This window comes from Bos mutus, chromosome 5 (assembly GCF_027580195.1).
Source record: "Bos mutus isolate GX-2022 chromosome 5, NWIPB_WYAK_1.1, whole genome shotgun sequence".
In the NCBI taxonomy this organism is placed as follows: domain Eukaryota; kingdom Metazoa; phylum Chordata; class Mammalia; order Artiodactyla; family Bovidae; genus Bos; species Bos mutus.
In genome coordinates, this window is record NC_091621.1 from 112,811,849 (window position 1) to 112,834,960 (window position 23,112).

Sequence of the window (23,112 nt, forward strand, 5' to 3'; positions counted from 1 at the left end):
ACAAGTCAAGGGCATGCGCTATTTCCGATGTATACGTCTGTCTGTGCAAAAACATAGGTCCTGGGACACCAACAGGGTGGGGTTCACGTTTCTCTGTGCCTCCTGAAGCTCTCACACACTGCATCATCAAAAGTTCACTGGCTGGACCTGAACTCACAGAACAGGTAGTGCTGCACAAGTACAAGGTCATTACAGGAGGCAACCTAGCATCCTCAGTCACCAAGTTTTTATTTTTTTTCATTTTCTCTTTTCTTTCCTGCTCATGGACTCCTTCCTTCCCTGTCCTTGTCCCATTTCCAGTCCTCCCTGGCCTAATCCTGGACCAGTCTGGGACCCAGGGGTAGCCTGGTCATTGCTCAGCTGTGTTCTCCCTTCCTTCATCACCGCCCCTTATTTCTTAGCTCTTTGCATTGGGAGAGGAAGTGCAGACCTTAAGTGGTCTACCTTGGCTGCTCTTTAGACTCACCTGGAAAGCTGATGCTCAGGCCCCACCCCTTCCCAAGCTGATTGACTTGAGGTGAGGTCAAGACCTCACTTCAGTGTTCAGGCTCCCAGGTGATTCAAATGTGCAGCCAGATTGAGAATCACTGGGATAGACTAAGGACTTCGAAAGCTCCACCTTCTCAGCTGAGGGTGACGGTTTCTCCCCACAGATAACCATGGAAATTGGCGTAGGCCAAAAAGACAGCAGCACTAGCTTAGTGGGTGGGCTAATGACAGAGCTTCAAATCCCCAGCAACTCAGCTCCAGAATGGATGTCACAGCAAAATTGAAGCCACTCCCTCTAGAGAAGGCAGGGAGAAGAGAGATTTAACAGAGGAATGATGAGGAGGAGGCAGAAAAAAAGTGAAAGTGTAATCGCTTAGTCCTGTCTGACTCTTTGGAACCCTATAAACTGTATCCTGCCAGGCTCCTCTGTCCATAGGATTCTCCAGGCAAGAATACTGGAGTGGATTGCCATGCCCTTTTCCAGGGGATCTTCCTGACCCAGGGATCAAACCCACGTCTCCCTCACTGCAGGCAGATTCTTTACCGTCTGAGCTGCCAAGCAGACTGCTTGGTAAAATAGGAATCATGTGTTGCTCTGGGTGGGGGAAGGGGCAGGGAGAGGGGAGCTGGAAGATCAGAGGAGGTACCGCTAGAGAAGCAGCTGGCACAGCTTTAGTTTTCAATAAATGTCAGCTTTACCCTGATACAGTGCTTTTATAGTCAAATTATTTGCACAAGAAGGAGCACCCAGTAAAATGAGTTCCATATCCTACACTGGGAGCACGAGCTTAGAGAGAATGAAATTATCCATCTTTCCAACCTCCACCCAACCCCACAGGCCAACTGACTAAGAAATCAACCCAAGGAATGGCTAGGATATCTGCACTCAAACTTGACTGTGAAGAGGATTGGCCATGAAGCCCTGAACAAGGTAAGTAACCTCTGTGAACTTCAGTTTTCTCACCCATAAAGTGGAATCTGTATAAAGGCTCCCATCCCCTACACAGCAATTGTGAACACTGAATGAGCTTTGTGCAACATACACGCAGTGGGCTCTTATTACAACAGCTCCGCACAAGCACTCCTCACCTGCTAGGTGATAACATTTACCTGTCTCTCTCCTCCTTACCTAACTCTCTAAACATTTATCTAAACTCCCTGTATTGTTTCAATTTTTTGTAAGAATCATATCATACATATAAAGGGATAGAGATCAGGGGCTTCCTGATAGCTCAGTTGGTAAAGAATCCACCTGTAACGCAGGAGACCTCTTTCTGTTGGATTCCTGGCTCGGGAAGATCTGCTGGAGAAGGGAAACGCTACCCACTCCAGTATTCAGGCCTGGAGTATTCAATGGAGTGTGTAGTTCATAGGGTCACAAAGAGTTGGACAGGACTGAGAAACTTTCACTTTCACTTTCAGAAATGGTTTAGAGTTAACACCTGTGTGTCCATCATTCTACCAAGGAAATAGACATAATCAATTCCTGTGAAGTCCTTTGTGCCTCTGTTCATCTCCCCCCACAAAATAACCACCTTCCTGCAGGTTTCCTTGATTTTTACTTTGAAGGTCAAAATCTTTAAGTTTTGCCAACATGATGGTGGAAAAAACAGTATCTTTTTGTTGCTGTTGTTTTTCCCTTGATTTTCTTTAAAGCAAAATAGATTGTGTCCCAGCAACTATTTTTCATCTTTGTATTTCCAGAATGTTGAACCTTACAGTATTCTATAAATATTGGATAAATGAAGGAATGTCCTAGTAGAACTAGAACCAAAACTGGCTTTTTAAATTCTCATCTGGGTACTTTCCTGGTGGTCCAGTGGTTAAGACAATGGGCTCCCACTACAAGGGGCCTGGGTTTGATCCCTAGTTGGGGAACTAAGATCCTGCATGCCACACAGCATGGCCAAAAGTAAGTAAACAAATTTTCGTCTGTTTAACCTTGGGCAAGCTTCTCTAGTCCACAGTTTCCTTGCTCCTTGGCCTCCCTTCCAGCCTAAGTCATCGGTGAACCCAGCAGCTGTCTCCCAGGGCTGGACTAAACAAGCTGGAGATGACCTCACAGCTTCCAACCCCTGTGTCCTGGCCGCTAGTGGACTTTGCGTGGGTTACACAGGTGCCTGCCTAGTGTCAACCCCTTGGGTTCCTGGGGCAGTGGGAGCTCAGCCACAAATATGCTTCTCTCTTTATCCCACATGTGATGCAAACACATTTTCCCATCATTTTTGATGTGAGCCCATAGGAAAAGAAAAACGGAGAATGAAATGGCAACGCAATCCAATATTCTTGCCGGGAGAATTCCATGGACAGAGAAGCCTGGTGGGCTACAGCCCGTGGGGTCACAAAGAGTCAGACACAACTGAGTGACTAACACTTTCATAGGAAAAAGATTGAGACGCACAATAGTAGACTATTAGATTGGTGGAGAGAGGGAGGCTAGATTTAGCCCAAGACAGTTTGGGGGTTCTTTCTCTTCTCCACGTTGCCCCATATGCCCCACTCAGAGGCCCACTGGCCCACAATACAGGTGCCCGTCAGTAGGTTCCGGGGTACAGAGCGACCTAGAAAGAGATGGAGGACTGAATGATCCTCCATTTCTTCGCAAAAAAAAAAAAGTATTCAGCTGTGCTGAATCTTATTTGAAGCACGAGGGATCTTCGATCTTCCTCCAGGCCTATGAGATCTTTAGTTGCAGCGTTTGGGATCTAGCTCCCTGACCAAGAATCGAACCCCAGCCCCCAAGAGTGGAAGCACCGAGTCTCAGCCACTGGACCACCAGGGACGTCCCAAGGACTGAGCTATCTAAAGGCAAGGAGGAGAAAGGAAGACTTGGAGAAGGCCATGGTTTCAGATCCTACCCCTGTGCAGAGGAACTCTTGTCCCTGCCCCAGTGGTCCCTGCTGCTGAGAGAGCAGACCTGGAGGGCCATGTCCAGGGCTCCCCGCGGGCCGGCAGCCGCAGCTGTTGGCAGGGAGTCTCCATGTCTAAAATTAGCCTCCTGCTCTCCACCCAGGCAGCTCTGAGCTCGCTCTGGCAGGCGGATCCTGCGGTGAGGTAATCATGGGGACAGCGAGGGGGGCGGAGCAACAGCCCAGGGCAGGGTCCTCATCCCCAGTGGGCACCCCCCACCGGGCTGAGCATCTGTGTGCAACCTCGCCTCTCCTCGTGGGCACCTCTGCGTCCACCCTGACCTGCACTGGAGGCCCACGAGGAGAGGAACACACGCTTTCCTGATAAACATGCCAGGGCCTCAACTGACCAGTACAGTCCTGTGGGGTTGGGGACACTGTTCCCATCACACAGAACCCTCAGGGATGGGATGTTCACTGTGTCTGCTGATCTGAGCCTGGACCCTGGGAGGGGGAGTCCAAGTACCCGCCCCCTTCTTGGGAAAGGGTACCTCTCAAGGCAGAGCCCAAGCCAGAGACCCCGAGACCCCCACCGCCAGGTCCCCGGCTTCTGATGGTCTGGTCAGGGAGCCTGTGGCTGGATTGGCCAAAACAAGCAGCAGATCCGGGGCAGCAGGCCTGCCTCCCCGGGCGGAGCACACAGAGGCACTTAGTGAGGGCTGGGCCAAGGCGGAGAATGGCAGGGTGAGGCTCTGAGGTGGGGCCCGGCCAGCAGTGCAGAGCAGGAAGCGGGCCACGAGAGAGATGCCCTCGGTCACCAGGGCCTGTGAAAGGCCCTCAGGGGCACGGAACCTCTCCAGCCAGGGGCTTCCAAGACCACCTCCTAAAGCATCATTGCCCAGGGCTCACCCAGCCTCACCCCTTCCCCATCACCCCTACCTGGGGAAGTGGAAGAGAATGCAGGAGGGGAGGCAGGGGACGGCCACTGTCTCCAGATTGGGAGCAGGACCCAGCACCCTCCCAGCCTTGCCTGCCTGGGAAGGCAGGATCACAGGGCTGGGAAGGGAGTAGAGATGGATCTGAGTCCAGGCCCCTTCCAGCTCCCCAGTCTTTCTCCAGCCACTTCCAGTGCGGAATCCCCAGTGCTGGTGCAAACACCGCATCCTTTGGGAACAATGTCAGAGCAAGAGGGCATCTCGTGGACCAAAAAGCCGAGTCTGCCCTACTTGCAAAACAGGAAACTGAGGCCCAGGGTGGAACCGACTTGCTCAACATCACAGAGCCAGTTCACCTCAGAATTGAGGCTGGAACCCAGGTCCCCTGACTCCAGCCCAGAGTCCCACCCCCCAGGTCCTTGTCCAGCCCAGACACTCTGGTTCTATAACACGGCTTCTCCTTTCCTTCTTCCGCTAGGACACACCCAATCGATCATCCCACTCAGCAGTGACCTCCCGCTCCTTGGCCAAGAACGTGAGGCCTCCCTTCTGCACCTGACACCCCTGCTCACCTTCTCCTTAGCAGTATGATGGCCCCCCGCCTCAGTGGCAGCCCCTTTTCCTGAAGACCAGATTCCATGTCCTGCTCCCCTCCCCCTCAGCTCTGGCAGTTCAGGAAGCATCCATCAGCTGGTGGAGGCAACAGGTCTGGGCAGGAAAGGATGGTGACACCCTTAAGGCACAGCCAAAGGTCCCGAGCAGAAGCTGAGCTGCCCCTGGAGAAAGTCTGAACCATAGACTCCTGACCCATCCACACCTCTCACCTGTTCTGAGAGTCAGAACCCTTCACAGGCCTCGTGGGTCTCTGTGCCAGGCACCTCTTCCTCCCTTCTTCTCTAATAAAGGAGACGCCGTCTTCCCCGTTAACTACAGGGCCCAGCAAGCAAATGTCCTGCCACCTGGCCCCCACCCACAGGCTGCAGCCGAGGACACCTTCCCCAACAGGTGGGAAGGACCGATCTTCATTCAGGAGAAGGGGCAGCCTCTAGTCCTAAAGTTAGCCTGCGGCCGGAGCAGCTCCAAGCTCCCGGAGGAAGGTACCCGGTGAAACAAGGGCCATTGTTCTGCGGGGCGGGCACTGCATCCCCCATGTGACCCGTTCATGAGTGCCCTGCCAGTTCAGGAAAGTGCTCACCACTCTAGAACTTTCCAGACCTTCTCAGAGACATAAAGGAGAAGAAATGTATAAAAAAAAAAAAAAAACAACTCTTTCTGGGAGATTTTTTTTTTTCTTGGTTTTAGAAGAAACAACTTCAGGGTTTTTTTTTTCTGCCTTTCAAGCTTTCCAATGTCTAAATATACCAAGCATAATCATTGAAGCAAACCAAGTTATGTACAATATATGTTTATCTTGTTAAACTAACAGAAAATGACTTTGGGTCTGTAAGGGGTGCCAGAAGAATTTTATGGTTGTTTCCCTAAAAATATGACACTATATTTTCATTTCCCAGAAATCAAACCCCCCACTAACTTTTATATCAACAAGCACTGTGGGCAGTGTGCCCATTTCTTTTCCTCAAATTGGTAAATATCAACTTCCAATTGAATAGCGCTCTCTTCCATCAAAGTTGCCCCCAAACAGGTAGTATTTCCTAAGTATATAATGAAAGCTTCACTATTGTAAAATGTTCCCTTTGCAAATATCTCCCCAATTTTCACACATCAGAATAAATCAAGCTTGAGTATTATTTTTTCTATCTCCTCTCTGAACTCTTTCAAAGGTGTTTGACCCCACTTATTGCTACCTATCTGCAATGTTTTCTTCAATTTGTCATCCATTTCATCTTTTAACACCACAAAGAATTGCCAGTTCCATAATCCTAAAATTAGCATTATGAAAATATCAGCCCCCTCAGGTAGGATCTTTCTACAGAAAAGAAATAAGTAACATCTTTTTTAAAACTTGTTACATACTTTCCTACCAAAGACTTTCATGATTCAAGGGCTCCAGTTTCTTCTGATTTGGGCTTCCCTGATACCTCAGTAGTAAGGAATCCACCTGCAAATGCAGGAGACATGGGTTCAATCCCTGATCCGGGAAGACCCCACATGCTGCAGAGCAGCTAAGGCCTTGTGCCACGATACTGAGTCTGTGCTCCAGAACCCAGGAGCTGCAACTACCGAAGCCCAATTGCCTTAGGCCTGTGCTTTGCAACAAGAGAAGCCACTGCAACAACAAACCCGGGCACTATAGCTGGAGAGTAGAGAGAAGGCGGCACAGCAATGAAGACCCAGCACAGCCAAACATAAACAACTAAATAAAATTTTAAAAATCAGCTTCATCTATGTATTCCTATTCCCGTCCCTCCTCAACTCAAGGAGGGGAGATAGGAAATCATAATTCCACTTGCTTCTTTTTGTTTTTAAAACTCTATGCTTCTTTAGCCGAATGGGCTCTGTTCTGAGAATGGGAGGGTGCAGGGGACAAAGGGACCTGCTGGATGAGGAATGTCACATCATGTCTTGACCGTACTTTGCAATATGAGAATGCAACATCAACAGGAACGTCCTGGCAGCTGACTTTCAGGTAACAGTAGAGTATCGACATAGAGCGTCACTGGATAAAGTTCAGAAAAGCCACAGATCACCCACAACAGCCTCTGAGTTGGGTATATGACCACCCCCAGCAATAACTTTAAAGCAAGTTGACTAGCAAGAAAAGATAAACAGATCTGAGAACCAATTATATATATATACACACTTAGTGCACATCGGGGGGAAAAAGGACCGCATGAACCCCAGATATTAAAAGGAAGTTTCTTGACTTCCCTGGTGGCCCAGTGGTTAAGAATCTGTCTGCCAATACAGTGGACACGGGTTCGACCCCGGGACTGGGAAGATCCCACGTATGGTGGAGCAACGAAGCCCATGCACGACAACTAATGAGCCCACGATCACCACAACTAGAGAAAGCACATGTGAAGCAACGAAGACCCAACCCAGCCAAAAATAATAAGTAAATAAATAAAGTATTTTTAAAATAAAAGGAAGCTTTTAAGCAAACAAAAAGGATGGTGAGAGCACTGGGTGAGCACCTCGAGCTCTGGGCCCAGCACTGCTCCTTGGGCTGTAAACACTCTCAGTCTTAAATCCTTCACTGTAAAATCAGCTGTTCAGTTGCTCAGTCACGTCCTACTCTTTGTGACTCCATGGACTGTAGCCATCTGGGCTCTTCTGTCTGTGGGATTTCCCAGCAAGAATACTGGTGTGGGTTATTATTTCCTTCTCCAAGGGATCTTCCCGACCCAGGGATCGAGCCCACGTCTCCTGCATTGGCAGGCAGGTTCCTTACCACTGAGCCACCTGGGAAGCCCTGGTAAAATCAGTAAGGCTGGGCAAACATTACACTAAGAAGCAACTCCAATCAGCTTGCAGTGACAGCCTGGCGAGCTGTGTTGAGAAAGATTCTGAGTCTGCATCTGGGCTCAGGAAAAGAATTTCATGTTCTACTGGAGATGTGTGCCACTGACCCCAAACATTTTCCATCTCAGAACTGAAAAATTTCTGAGGTCCATTCCTATCCTAGGACTCTTTATAATATGTGAGAGAATGCACCCAAAACCAATCAAAAGAGAGGCAAAGGGGCTTTACAAGCTGATCAAGTAACAAAAGCAATAGCAGCTAACATTTAATAAGTGTTATGTATCAGGGACTGTTCTTAGTACTTTATATGTGTTATTTCTCTTAATTGTCACAACAAAACCCAATGACGTGGGTACTACTCTTAATATTCCCATTTTATAGATTAGCAATTGGGCACATTGAGGCTCAGTCATCTGCTCATGGATTTAAACTTGGGTAGTCTGACATCAGAGACTTGCTCTCAATCAGAAGGAAGGAAGGATGGGAAGGAGGGAGGGAGGAAGGGAGGGAGGAGAAGTAAAGACAGTGGCGGGGGCATGCAGGACACCACAGCAACTTCAGAAGGCAGAGGGATAGCAGTGTCCACAGGGAGGAGAGCTGGGCCTGATGAAGGCTGTGTGGGCTGAATTCTAACCTGACCACCTGCCTTGTCCCAGGATCCATCCATGCTCATGGGGAGCATGAAGTCAACTGCGGTACCCAGACACTTCAGAGCCACCTCTGGCTTCTCTGACAACCTAAGCCAGCATTCACAAGACCAAGCCAGATGAAGGAAAGGAATCAAAGAAAAGCATCAGCTGTGAGTTTCACATAGTTCAACGGACATTCCAGAAAGGGTGAGGTCAGTTGGTACCGAAACGACAAGGAAGGCTCAGGGAAAGGATGCGGCTGAAAGACCGGCAGGCAGAAGGGTAGCATGAGCCTAGAGAGCAGCAGTCAAGAGTCTAAGGGAAGGGACTTCCCTGCGATCCAGTGGTTAAGCATCCGCCTTCCAATGCAGGGGATGCAGGTTTGATCCCTGGTCGGGGAACTAATATCCCTTACACTTTGGGGCAACTAAGCTTGGGCGCCACAACTAGAGAGCCCAGGTGCTCTAGAGTCTGTGCTCCACAACAAGAGAAGCCCACACACCGCAATGAAGACCCAGCACATCCAAAAAAAAAGAGTCCAAGGGGGAGAGGAGGCCCAGCTGTGTTCTTCACTCAGTGAAGCTACTGCTCTCGGGGGCTCAGTCCCAGAGTTTATACATGCTCCCTCGCATCTCCCAGAAACAGGGCTGCTTCCTGGCTCTCTTTCTACCACTGACATGTGTCTCTGCATCTAGGGTTGTTGTTCAGTGACTAACTCATGTCCATCTCTTTGAGGCCCATGGACTGCAGCATGCCAGGCCTCCCCGCCCTTATCTCCAGAAGTTTGCTCAAACTGATGGCCATTGAGTCAGTGATGCCATCCAGCCATCTCATACTCTGCCACCCTCTTCTCCTCTTGCCCTCAATCTTTCCCAGCATTAGGGTCTTTTCCAATGAGTCAGCTCTTCTCATCAGGTGGCCAAAGTATTGGAGCTTCAGCTTCAGCATCAGTTCTTTCAATGAATATTCAGGGTTGATTTCCTCCATGTGGTTCAAGGGACTCTCAAGAGTCCACACCACAGTCTGAAAGCATTAATTCTTCAGCACTCAGCCTTCTTTATGGTCCAACTCTCTCATAGGCGGATTTAATTGGGAGGATGTCTCCAAGCCAACCAGAGTCTGAGAACTTGTCACGTACAGGTATCAGGCAAGGCACTCAGGCAGAGTTCTCAACTAGGGATCTATGGAGAGGGGCCAGGGGCCTGTGCACCTCCCATAAATAGCACTCAAAATATGAGGGGCAGACACATTTCTGGGGAGAGGGTCTCCAGGTCCTTTCCCAGATTCTTGCAAGTGTACACAAACCACAAAAGATTTAAAATCTCTGCACAAAGTGCCCAGGTCCGGCACTCGAGAAATTCAATCTCGTGGAGGAAGACAGACGGACAGAAATAACTCAGAGGCAAGGCAGCCTCTGATAAGTATGCTAACGGAGCACAAAACGTGCAGCGGGGGAGGGGCAGAGGTTCATTCCCATGGGCTGTCTGTAGGATGTCCTCCCCTCATCCTGGTTTCAGGATCCAAGTTTTCCATGAGGGAAAAACAGCCATTACAGTAAGTCCCTATGTATGAGCCGTCAAGTTGTGAACTTTCAAAGACATGAATGCACATTCCATCAATGTCAGGCAGCTTGCCCTCCATCTCCTGGTCCTTCAGCTCCACCATCTCCCACCTCCTCTCCCTTCTCCAGTCAGTAACTCTTTGCTCCTGGTTACTTGATGCCAGCCCCTGTGTGCCAGCTGTTGTACTGAACTACTGTACTTTGCAAGGTACCGTACTGTAAGATTAAAGATGAAAAAAAATTTTTTTTGTGCTTGCCTTTTATGTATTATTTGTGTGAAAAATATTGTAGACCTATTACAGAGCAGTATTATATAGCTCCCCAGCTGGCTCAGTGGGTAAAGAATTCGCCTGCGATGTAGGAGATGCGGGTTTGATCCCTGGGTCAGGAAGATTCCCTGGAGGAGGAAATGGCAACCCACTCCAGTATTTTGAAGTCTTTATTGAATTTGTTTCAATATTGTTTCTGTTTTTTTTTTTTTGATCACACATGAGGTATGTGGGATCTTAGCTTCCCTACCAGGGATCGAACCTGTACCGCCTGCATTGGAAGGCAAAGTCTCAACCACTGGACCACCAGAGAAGTCCCTAGAGGAACATTTTACAAAAGAAACCAAATCAGAACTAGAACCAAATAAAACTCACAGATATGAAAAACAGTCACTGAGTCAAATTTAAAAAATGGGGTGGATGCCTCTGCCTCCACTTCCCACTCTAATTTTCTAGCCCTGCTTTGTGTCTGTCCAACTTCCCCTCCTTCTGCTGCTGGAAGTCCTTCACCTGAGATGTACTCCCAGTGCTCTGCTCAGCTGATATAACAAAAGAGGACCCAGGGCTGAGAGCTCACCCTGACTCCCTGGGACTGCCTCCATGTCCTCGCTCCCTCTGCCAATCTTTGGCTCAGAGGTGGTGATGAGGGATCTGGACACCAGCTGGCAGGTGGGGGTGCGGGGGGCATGCGTGTGTACAGGCCTGCACACATCCATTTGGACCCTGGTTGGCAGGAAGGGTGGAAAGGAGAGGATCAGAGGATTTGTAAGGAGATCTCAGCAGAGAGGCCTTTAATCTCTGAAGCAACTGCTTGTGTGGAGGCCACGGGTGACCTTGGAGGCCAAATGGCCAGAAGCACTGGGACAGCGACCACCCCTCCACCAGGCAACTGAGTCTTGAAGACCTGAAGGCCAAGGATGGACTGGCCCCCTGGCCAGTGACCCAAGAGAGGTTCCAAGCCTGCCCCTGAAACAAGAACCTCACTGAACGCAAGATTACCCAACTGAAGCCCTCAAGAGACATAGGACCTGTGAAAGCGCCCGTGGTAAGTCAGCTTCAAAGCTTGGATTAAAACAGAGATAAAGTCCAGTGTTGCTTCCTCCGAGTCCTGGACATCCTCTGAGCATGCTCAGGGGCAGGCAGTTGGGCCATGTTGCCCAACTGCTGAGCTTTGGTGCCCTGGTCCAACCCCCAGATGGCTCTCCTTCTCAACAAAATCCTTGACTCCTAACCCACCCCGCCCCATTGGTGCACATGGAAAGAGGGAGGCGGCACCGACCATCAAAAAAAGAAGACTGGTGGAAGGAGGTGGTGGCAGGTGCAGACATGCATGGTCTGGTGATGGGGAAGTGTTCTCGGCATGGCTGTGTCGTGGGCTGAGAAGCTGGAGGGGTGGCAGCAAGGAGGCTGGCTGAGGACCATGTCCACACACTCCCACCCAGCCTTTCCCTAACTCCCATCAGACTGTGAACTCCAAAGGGGAAGAGATGGGAACCCACGCTCTCTGAGCTCCTGACACACGCTGGGCTTATGTTGAGTCTCACTGGGCACTTAACATGTGTGAGGGTCACTGAGTCTTAATCATAACAGCTCTGCAGGGAGGTCACAGAAGCCCATTATCCAGACGAAGCATCTGAGGCTTGAGAAGGAATAAACACTTTATACAAAGTACTGCAACAGGTGAAGGATAAAGCTTGGATACGAACTCTGCCCTGTCTTCAAATTCCATACGTTTTCCCAAGAATTATCCATGCTTTTTATCCCAGTCAGCAGCCCCCCAGAAAAGTAAATATTCCAGAAATATTTTTACTTAAGTTTTAAAATAAATCACCTTTGTAGCCATTCAAGATTTGCAAAAGAAAAGAATTGAAAACTACACCTCACTCAATTTCCTGAGCATTTATACAGGCATAACTTGCTTAGTGCAGTTTGCAGATATTGCATTTTTTTACAAATTGAAGGTTTATGGCAACCTTTGTTGGGTGTTGAGCCAGTCTGTCGGCACCATTTTTCCAACAGCATTTGCTCCCTCTGTGTCTCTATGTCACATTTTGGTAATTCCTGAAGTATTTCAAGCTTTATCATTATTATTTTACTTGTTATGGTGATCTGTGATCAGTGATCTTTGATGTTACTTTTTTTAAAATGATGCTACTATTGCAAAAAAATTATGACTCACTAGAGACTCAGATGATGGTTAGCATTTTCTTTTTTTTTGGTTATGTCACATGGCATGTAGGATTTTAGTTCTCAGACCAGGGATCTGGCCCCCTGCAGGAAAAGCATGGAGTCTCAACTACTGGACTGCCAGAGAAGTCCCAGCACTTTTTACTCAGTAAAATTTCTTTTTTTTTCCCTCCTGAATTCAACCAATAAAGTATTTTTCACTAAGCTATATAGGTACGGGTTTTTAGACATAATACTACTGTGCACTTCAGTTCAGGTCAGTTGTCAGTCATGTCCAACTCTTTGCGACCCCATCGACTGCAGCATGCTATTACCATGTCCCCATCCATCACCAACTCCCAGAGCTCACTCAAACTCATGTCCATCAAGTTGGTGATGCCATCCATCCATCTCATCCTCTGTCGACCCCTTCTCCTCCTGCCCTCAATCTTTCCCAACATCAGGGTCTTTTCCAAGGAGTCAGTTCTTCACATTCAGATGGACAAAGTATTGGAGTTTCAGCTTCAGCATCAGTCCTTCCAATAAATATTCAGGGTTGATTTCCTTTAGGATGGACTGGGTGGATCTCCTTGCAGTTCATGAGACTCTCAAGAATCTTCTCCAACACCATAGTTCAAAAGCATCAATTCTTCAGCATTCAGCTTCCTTTATGGTCCAACCCTCACATCCATACATGACTACTGGGAAAACCATACCTTTGACTAGATGGACCTTTGTCAGTAAAGTAATGTCTCTGCTTTTTAATACACTGTCTAGGTTGGTCATAGCTTTTCTTCCAAGGAGCAAGTGTCTTTTAATTTCATGGCTTCAGTCAACATATGCAGTGATTTTGGAGCCCAAGAAAATAAAGTCTGTCACTGTTTCCATTGTTTCCCTATCTACATGCCGTGAAGTGATGGGACCAGATGCCATGATCTTCATTTTTTGAATGTTGAGTTTTAAGCCAGCTTCTTCACTCTCCTCTTTCACTTTTATCAAGAGGCTCTTTAGTTCCTCTTCACTTTCTGCCATAAGGGTGGTGTCATCTACATATCTGAGGTTATTGATATTTCTCTTGGCAATCTTGATTCCAGCTTGTGCTTCATCCAGCCCAGCATTTCACATGATGTACTCCGCATATACGTTAAATAAGCAGGGTGACAATATATAGCCTTGAGGTACTCCTTTGACAATTTGGAACCAGTCCGTTGTTCCATGTCTGGTTCTAACTGTTGCTTCTTGACCTGCATACAGATTTCTCAGGATAGACTACAGTATAGTGTAAACATAACTGTTACATTGGAGTAGAAAATGGCAACCCACTCCAGTATTCTTGCCTGGAGAATTCCATGGACAGAGGAACCTGGCGGGCTATAGTCCAAGGGGTCACAAAGAGTCAGGTGCAGTTAACTGAGCATACATTCAACTGTTACATGCACTAGGAAACCAAAACCTTTATGTGGGTCACTTTCTCGCAATATTTGCTTTATTTCAGGGGTCTGGATCTAAACTCACAGTATCGCTGAAGTCTGCCTGTATAAAACCCTTGGTCTGTCTGGAATGCCATTTCTCTATGCCCTCATCCTCCCTTCTCCTTTTCCCACCCTGGGCCCTGTTCCCCGGTCTTGGTGCCATAAAGCACACTTCCACCTTTGATCACTTGAAGGATCTCAGTTCCCTCACCAGGGATCAAACCTGGATCCTGGCAATAAAAGCAATGAGTCCTAACTCACCACTGGACCACCAGGGAACTCCCAAGAACAGTTTAAAAGAAGAGAAGAAAAGGGTAGGCGGCAGATACCACCTCCTCCCCAGGCCTGTTTTCTCATGTGAGTAAAGGCACTGGACCGCTGATGTCTGTGACATCCAGAAGAAGCCACAGCTCTTCCCTGGACTGGCCTCAGCGGGTGGGGCTGAACCCACAGGACTGACTTGAGATTCTTGGCCTTCCTGTCCAGTCCCCTGCGTTGTTTTATTAGTATTGTCAGTGGTGCCCCAAGCTTTATTAAATTCCTTACATTTATGTCAAAGACAGTCACTCAGGTCCCAGCATTTGCTAGTAAATTTCAAGCTTTTGATATTTTCTTCATAGGTAAGGAGGTGAGAATTTATTTTTTTTAATTATTGATTTTTTTGTTCATCGGGAGTTTCCTTTTTTGTACCAATTTTTATTTTTTGAGCACTCCACACAGCATGTAGTATCTTAGTTCCCCAACCAGAAGTTAAACCCGTGTCCCCTGCATTGGTAACACAGAATCTTAACCACTGGACTGCCAAGGAAGTCCTAAGAATTTATTTTTAAATGTCATTCAATTTTTCAATACCTAAATACATTAAAAAAGAAAAGAAAACAATTTTTCAGGTTCTGGGGGGTTTTAATCTAGAATTCTTTCCAGAATCAGGCATCTGGTTATCATAGCTATTATACTTTATTTTTTCTTTTCAACAATCTATATGTCAAAGCAGTGAGGTTACAGGTGATGGTTAGTTTCTTCTTCATATTTTTATATATCCCATTGATTTACTAATTTCTTTATGCCCTGATTTAATCTAGAAAAAAACTGAATTTTTTTGTGGTTTTCAAGTACCACAGAAGATAAGATGATATAAATTAGAGTAGTTGCGGGGGAAAAAATGAAAAGATACAGGCACAAAATTGATGTCAAAATGCAGTTCATAAAATCTTTTACATGTTTTTCCAAATGATCCAAAAACTGAAGCTTTCTAGTAACCAACACAAAGGGAGAAACCTGAGTAGTAGTACAACTTGCATGGCCAATAAAAAGGAAAATGAATGGGTTGCTCAAGCATGGCTATTTCAATGATCAAGACCAGAAGAAAAGATCTCATCACAAGGAAAAAAAATTATAATTATGTGATGATGGATGTTAACTGAACTTAGTATAGTACTCATTTTGCAACATATACATATATCAAATCATTATGTTGTGTTGTTGTTGTTTAGCCGCTAAGTCATGTCCCACTCTTCTGCAATCCCATGGACTACAGCCTGCCAGGCTCCTCTGTCCATGGAATTTCCAGGCAAGAATACTGGAGGGGGTTGCCATTTCCTACTCCAAGGGATCTTCCCGACCCAGGTCACCTGCACTGCAGGAGGATTCTTTACTACTGAGCCACCAGGGAAGCCCATCAGGTGTACACTTTAACATTTCAATTATATCTCTAAAACGGGAAGAAAAAAAATAAAGACCAGAAGAAACATTTCTGGATGGCTCTCAATCCCATCCTTGGAGAATCTCTCGGGGCTGTACGCATAGCACTGAGGTTCTGGTCTTCCTTGGCCCCTCCTTAAGTTACTGGATCGGTTATGTGGAGAGCTCGATGCACAAAAAGATAATTTTATAGTAGTTAATATGGTCCAGCAAAGGTCCGTCTAGTCAAGGCTATGGTTTTTCCAGTGGTCATGTATGGATGTGAGAATTGGACGGTGAAGAAAGCTGAGCGCCGAAGAATTGATGCTTTTGAAGCATCAATTTGGTGAAGACTCTTGAGAGTCCCTTGGACTGCAAGAAGATCCAACCAGTCCATCTTAAAGGAGATCAGTCCTGGGTATTAATTGGAAAGACTGATATTGAAGCTGAAACTCCAATACTTTGGCCATCTCATGCGAAGAGTTGACTCATTGGAAAAGACCCTAATGCTGGGAGGGATTAGGGGCAGGAGGAGAAGGGGATGACAGAGGATGAGACGGCTGGATGGCATCACCGACTCGATGGACATGGGTTTGGGTAGACTCCGGGAGTTGATGATGGACAGGGAGGCCTGGTGTGCTGTGTTTCATGGGGTCGCAAAGAGTTGGACACAACTGAGCGACTGAACTGAACTGAACTGAATTGAATATGGTCCAGGCACACAGCCATTATCTGGTATAATGAACATGTATTATTTTTATAATCATAAGGAAATTCTATTTAAAAAATAAATAACACACTGTGTGATTCATTTCCATAAAGTATAAAAATTAATCTATGCTTATGGTAGTGACAACAAGTGCTGGTCAAGTTGTTTCTTCCTTGGAGTGTTCCTTACACAGGTATGCTCAGTCTGTGGAGATTCATCACGCTGCTTCCTTACATGTGCACTTTTCTGTACATGTAATATATTTCCATGAAAGGTAAAACAAATCAGGGCCACATGGACAATTCGCATGCTTATTTTCTAAAAAAGTTGGTCAATAGTTAAGAAATTTAAAAGTTTAGCATAAAAAATTAATCACATACTAAACTATTACAGAGATTAAAAAAAAATTCATGACTTCCCTGGTGGTCCAGTGGCTAAGACTCCAGGCCAATGCAGAGGACCCAGGTTCAATCCCTGGTCCGGAACTAGATCTGCAAGTCGCAACTAAGATCAAATATCCCACATGCCTAACTAAGACCCTGTGCAGCCAAATAAATAAATATATTTTTAAAAAATTCATTTCTGCTCATCTCATGGGTACTTCTAACACAATGCAGCACTTGTAGGAACCTAAGAGTCTGTAGAAATGTAAAGACGTATCCATCATGCTTTGCTCAGATGCCCTGACAGGTTCAGCCCAAAGGCCTTTACATACCCTGTCCAAACTGCTCTTGGCTCTTCCAGTGGCCCTTTTCATATCAGATAACATTTAAACCCATTAACTGTGGGTCACAAGGTCCGAGGAGAGCTGTCTGAAAGCTCAGAACGTGTGCTTGGCCTAGCTGATGCCTCGTCATCCTCGGATAGAACGAAATGTGCTCGTGGAAGTTTAAAGGGAAGGCCCTGAGACTGGTGGAACTCAGTGGAGAAGCAGGCGGTGAGAGGCCAAGTCCAAGAGCAGCCTCCAGGCCCCGTTCCAAAGCAAGCCCTGTCCTGGCGGCTGCTCTGCTCCACTCCATAAAGCCCAGGCTGGAGGGCAAGGCCAGCCTCTGGGGCCTGGAAAACTACTGCAGGCAGCCCAGCCCCTCTGCAAGCCAGCACAGGAGCGGCCACTGCAAAGATCTCATGCTGCTTGGACACATGACTCCCAGGACACAGTCGGCATCCGCAGCACCATCGACCGGGGCCTCAGCTCACCCGAGGGTCTCAGGTTGGCAGGAAGAGAGCAGGGCCTGCCAGGCTGCCAAGACTCTGTGCCCACGTCAATGAGGACTACAGAACCTAGGGAAAGGAGTGGTCACAGCTGAGTCCTTGTCCTTGCTTCCCCCAGACCTGCTGCAGACCGCGCTGGTCCAAAGGAAACACACTTCTAATAAAAAAGCACTAAAGGCGTCATTCTTATCCTTTCATTTGCATTTAAAGGCTATTGTTGTTTGTATGTATTATGGAACGAGGAACAAGAATTCCTAGGTTCTATTCTTGGATCCATCACTGATAAACAAAGTATCTGCCAGTGGAAAATATCAGGTGCTTGGAAATTCAGAGCTTACCATCCAAACCCAGGAGGTATCTGAGTGCCCAGTATTTTCCCTGAACTGGATACTGATCTGAAGTTGCACGCGGCAGCTGGATGGCAGCATAAAGAGACAGACGACTTGTGTCCTACAACGTAAGGAGGACAGAGGGACAGGAGCCAGAGCGACAGCCCAGCCCAGGGTGGCGTGGACAGGTTCCAGGGGCCACAAGGAGCCACGGAGCAGCTGGGCTTCCCTCCCCACTTGCCTCTGCTGCTCCGAGTCTCAGCATCCTGGCTCAGCCCACACATCTGTCTCTCCTGCTTCTCCCTCTCTCCCAGTCTGTGTCTCAGATTACTCTTCTACCCTGAGTTACCTCCATGACTGGAGGGTTTGCATCCCTTCTAAGTCGGAATGGCTGTGGTGACCCCAGAAGCTGCGGGGCCAGCCTGACCTCTGTGACTGTAGCTCCCCAGTCTGCTCAGAGTCCATTAGGAGTTGCAAGGCCAGCCAGAGAGAGGTGTTTTAGGTTTCAGGTGGTGGAAGCCAATGAATTCCTGAGCTTGTGGACACTCTGGGTTGTTTGGCAGGTAAACTGGGCCTTTATATGGGGACATTGCAGACCCAGCCTTGCGAGATCTGGAAAGAGGCTGGTACGCACGACTGCTAAGCCCTGGCTCTGTGCCCAGAGATGACTGCTTGGTTCCAGCATCAAGTTGGTCACAGCAGCAGGTCAGTTACAGATCAGAGAACCTAGAAACCATTCTAGTCCAGACCTCTGCCCTCTGGCAGGACGAAGCTAAACCAATCTGAACAAATGGGTCTGGCTCGTTAAAACCTGCCAGAACGGACTCCTTAACTTCCAGTAATCGTCTGTGCCCAGGGCTGCTTTCAGCCAGTACACACCAGTACAGCTGTGCCAGTTCTCAAAACACTGGAACATTTATGAACATGTTGGTATATAGTGACTGCCCCAGACCCTCTGAATGTCCCACTAGATCCCTGACCTGTCCCCAGTGGAGCTCCATGACCCAACAGCTAAAGGCCAACGCAGTCACAGCATGGAAACTTCCGCCCCGACCCAGCACCACCATCCATACAAAAGTACAGCCTTGTTAAACAGTTTCACTATCTTTCCTTTCCTCCCATTCAGTTTTAAACCTTTGAACTGTTTTCTCTTATCTGCTGAATAAACACCACCCTTTAAGGTTATTAAAAGTCTTCCCTAATCTGGCATCATTCTCCTTCACCAAACCCAGACACCCAACACTCCCAAACATGAACTTCTTGACTCTTGGTCTGGGCTTCTGCTGACCTCTCTGCCTGGAACATCGTTCTCTTTGTGCATCTGCTCAAGTCTTACCAACTCCTCAAGTTCTCCTGAAATGTCACCACTTCCAAGAATTATTAGTTCAAAGAGCCATGTCTCATTTTCACAAGTGTCACAGCAACGGGTAGTTCTATCCATGTAAAACACGATGGCTGTCTCATACTGTGATTATTTTCACATATGCACCCAAACCGCCCTCCAAGAGGGAAAGCTGCAAGAGACAGAAACCATAACGGAGTCATCACCACATCCAAGTGACTGAGCACGATGCAGTGCTCGAGCTATGTGCTGAACAAATGTTTGTTTAAATGAGCAAGTGAACAGCTCTCTGTCTTTTGTTCAAGGGACCCATTTTTCTGTCTGTGAACGATTTTGGATACTCCCCATGTGGCTGTATCTTTTTCTAATATGGAGCTCAAACTGCACATCGCCCATGTCAAACTATGGGGTTACTCCGAGAAGCAGCAGGAAGCATGCTCCCTGTCATTACCTTACCACCCTGGAGTCTGTTAACTGCCATCTCTCCCCACACTTCTCCCAGCGCCAGATCAGGGCGGCAGCCACACAGGGACAGGCAAATGAAAGGTTCCTGGTAATGGAGGCTGGCCTTATAGATGACAGGAAGGCTGGTGGTGGGGTGAGTTGGCAGGACTGCTAGAGGGAGGCAGGATGGTCAAGATGGGGTTCCGGTTGCTGCTGTGTGCCAGGGTACATGGCAAGGAAGGCCTGCAGCCCTCTTCCCACCCTTCTGCTTCCCAAGTCCTCCTCCTCCCCCACTCTCCCTCCAGAGGAACAGCTGGGAGCAAGACCTAGAAGACAAGAGAAGACTTTAATGCTTGGTGTCTCAGCTTCTTAAAGACAAATGATGGGAGACAGGGAGCCAAAAATCACAGCCACTGTCTAAAAGTCTCATTCCAACAGGAAATCAGAAAAGAGAAGAGGACTTCCCTGGTGGTTTAGTTGATAAGAATCTGCCTGCAAATGCAGGGGACACGGGTTCAATCCCTGGTCCGGGAAGATCCCACATGTCCCAGAGCAACTAAGCCCGGGAGCCACAACTGTTGAGCCTGCGCTTGTGCTCTAGAGCCTGAGAGCTGCAACTACTGAGCCCCCTAGCCCTAGAGCCCATGCTCAGCAGCAAGAGAAGCTGCCGCAAGGAGAAGCCCATGCACCACAACTACAGAGCAGGCCCTGCTCATCACAGAGAAAGTCCTCACGTAGCAATGAAAACACAGCACAGCCAAAAATGAATAAATAACTTTTAAAAGAACAAGAAAAGAGTAGACTATGATGGGATAGCCCCGCATGAAAAGCCACCCTAACAGCAGGTGGCCTGGAGGAGTTCCAAGAGGCTGAAAAGAGGCTTGATGTTCAGTGGCTAAGTCGTGTCCAAGTCTTTGTGATCCTATGGATTACAGCATGCCAGGCTTCTCTGTCCTTCACCATCTCCCGGAGTTTGCTCAAACTCTTGTCCATTGAGTCGGTGAGGGGAGGCTTGGACCCCCGAGGACCCTTAAAGACGAGGGTTAGAGGAGTGGAAAGCTGACTGTGGAGTAGGAAGCTGGGGACATTCCTCTGGAGAAGGGTCAGTTTGGAAAAGGAAACAAAGAATAAGGAAACCCAGGTAGACAGTGATGGTGCATCGAGAAGAGGAAACAAACAGACCCAGGAACTAACGGATGGAGAAGGATGAGGCAGCCAACAGGAGACAGAGGTCGGGAGCAGGTGTGAGAGAGTATGACTGTGGCGCCCCAGCTCTCTGAGGAAAAAGCACTCTTGAGGAAAACAGGCTGGGGGAGGGGAAAGGGAGGCCCTTCACCTCAGGTCACCAAGCAGCTGCCTTCCCCTCTGTACTAATCTGTGCAGAGGACCCCACAGGCTCCCACATTTGACAAGATGGTGGCCACACTGAGAAGGGGTGTCCCGAGGAGGAGAGAAGACAGATCTCACCCGGACCTCCTACCCACCCACACTTCACCTGGGCTCACCCACGTGGGTCGCTGAGTGGCCATGGGTCTGGGAGTGTCCATCCACTTTGTCCTTCAGAGGGAAGAGCTAGGCTTGGGGAGGGAAGACCAGCTGCGGGACGGCAGACCGGTCTTCAGAGGGAAGCACCCTCCTCCTTAGAGCCATGGACCTGACTGGGAAGACCCTTCCTCACACCGAGCGGAGCTCCCGGACCCCAGCAATGCTCAGGCATGGAGATCACCCAGTCTGAGTGCCCAAATGGAAAGGGACCAACTTCCCCCTTTGGCCTGAGCAGCAGCCACCTGCTCCTGGATTCTCCAACTCCGTTAGCAGCAGAATCAGGGATGGAACCCCAGTCTCCTCACCACAGCCAGAAATATTTCCACAGCCACAGAGGCAGAGGTTCTGCCACAAGTATCCATCTCGATCCTGAAGCGGCTCAATTACTGACCCAAGTAATTCCCTGTCTTTCGCCACAAGAGGAGGCAAAGCACCACACCCAACCCGGGGAAGAGCAGCTGACACAAGAACTCAGAGCATCTTCTCAGCAGAGCTTCACCAGCCGCTCCTCTGGTTTCCTGAATGCAGTGGGGGGTGGGGGTGGGGGGATGTTTATCTAGAATTCCAGACAACATTCTGGGATTATAAACCTCCACCCTTCAGGCCCGGGAAGGACACCTGGTAGTTCTGGGAGATTCTCTTTATCCCAACTATCACAGTGACCTTTCAGACAGTCTTGACACTTTGAGGATTTTTACTTCACTCCGTCCTTAAACTGAAAATCGCCTCGGCTAGCCATGCCTGTGGAAGCAAAGCTCTCTCTCAAGACAATCCTCTCCCGTTTTCCTAGGAAGAAGCCGAGGCACAGAAAAATTAAGTGGCTCTGGCTCCCTTGGAAGAGTAGGAATCCACCCACCGTCCGGTCCACGGAGGTGCCCACTGCGCCCTGACCGGGGTCCGGGGTTCAGCCCATTCTGCAGGGTGGTCTGGGGACTGTAGACAACCCGCTGTGGGGGGACAGTGCGCGGTCGGGATCCCGAGAGGAAGCCACTTAGGGGGAGGTGGGCGACTGGAGGAAGAGGAAGGGGCTGGGAGGGGAGTGGCCTGTGGGAAGGTGGAGGGGGTGGGGGGGCCGGTGGCTCTCGGCCCTATCGTTAAAGTAAGGAACTCCCCCCACCCGCCCCGAAAACGCAGCTAGGGAGCGAACCCAGTGAGCCGTGGAGACACGGCGGGGAGAAAAGTCTGGGCCCCGAAGACAGGAGCGCGCGGCCTGCCGGAGGCGGCCGAGGGACCCAGAAGGACATGGACCCGGCCCGCGTGGACGCGTGTCTCTGGCAGCGGGTCTGCGAGCCCAGCGCCGCCGGGGTGGCCCGGGTCCCGCCGGCGCCCGGCACCTGGGGACCCCGCGAGTGGACACCCGGTCCGCGATAGGGGGCAAGACCTGCAGGCGGGGGCCGCCGGCCCTGCCCCTCCCCACCCCGCGCCCCGGCGCTACTCACTGCGGTTCAGGGGGTTCCCGCCGACCTGGGCAGACGCCGCCAGTTCCAGATAAAGCGTCCAGAGCCCCACGGACACCACGGCAAGCAGCAGCAGCAGCCGGAAGCGCCTCCGCAGCAGCTTGACCGGGCGCAGGAGCAGCCGGAGCCGCGCGGCCCGGGGGCCCCCCATGACCCCGCGCCCCGGCCCGCCCGCCCTCCCGCCCGCTCAGCGCCGCGCCCCGGCCGCCCGCCCCGGCCCCCGGCTCCTGCCCACGCCGGCTGCGGGCTTGCAGCCGCCAGCCCTCGCTCTGCCCATGAGGAGGTTCCCCAGGTGCGCCGCCCCGCCCCGCGCCCCCGCCCGCGGCCCACCTGCCCCGCCCCCGGACCGGCCCCGCCCCCGGGCACAGGTGGGCCCCGCCCCCGAGAAGCGGCGGGAGGGGGACTGCTGCTCCCGCCTTGCTGGTCACTCCCCGGCACCTCTGCAGATCGGGGTGCGTGGGGCGTAGAGGGCCGTTGTGATCCAAACTCTGCGCGGGACGGAGACCCGGCAGGTTTGCTCCCAAAGCGCAAGTGGTGTCGAACTGGGCACACGCGGGACGCGGGGGCGCGCGGGGAGGCTTGTCTGGGGGCGTTTCGTGGC

The 23,112-nt window shown here is 49.6% G+C and overlaps 1 protein-coding gene across 1 annotated transcript in view; it reads right to left on the reverse strand.

The window, feature by feature from the left end:
* B4GALNT3 (beta-1,4-N-acetyl-galactosaminyltransferase 3) overlaps positions 1 to 22,662 on the reverse strand; it is a 97,485-nt gene extending 74,823 nt beyond the window's left edge. Inside the window, exon 1 of the mRNA XM_070370091.1 lies at positions 22,494 to 22,662. Within this exon, the coding sequence (XP_070226192.1) occupies positions 22,494 to 22,662 (169 nt within the window). The remainder of the gene's footprint in view (positions 1 to 22,493) is intronic.
* Between the last annotated feature and the right edge of the window lie 450 nt (positions 22,663 to 23,112).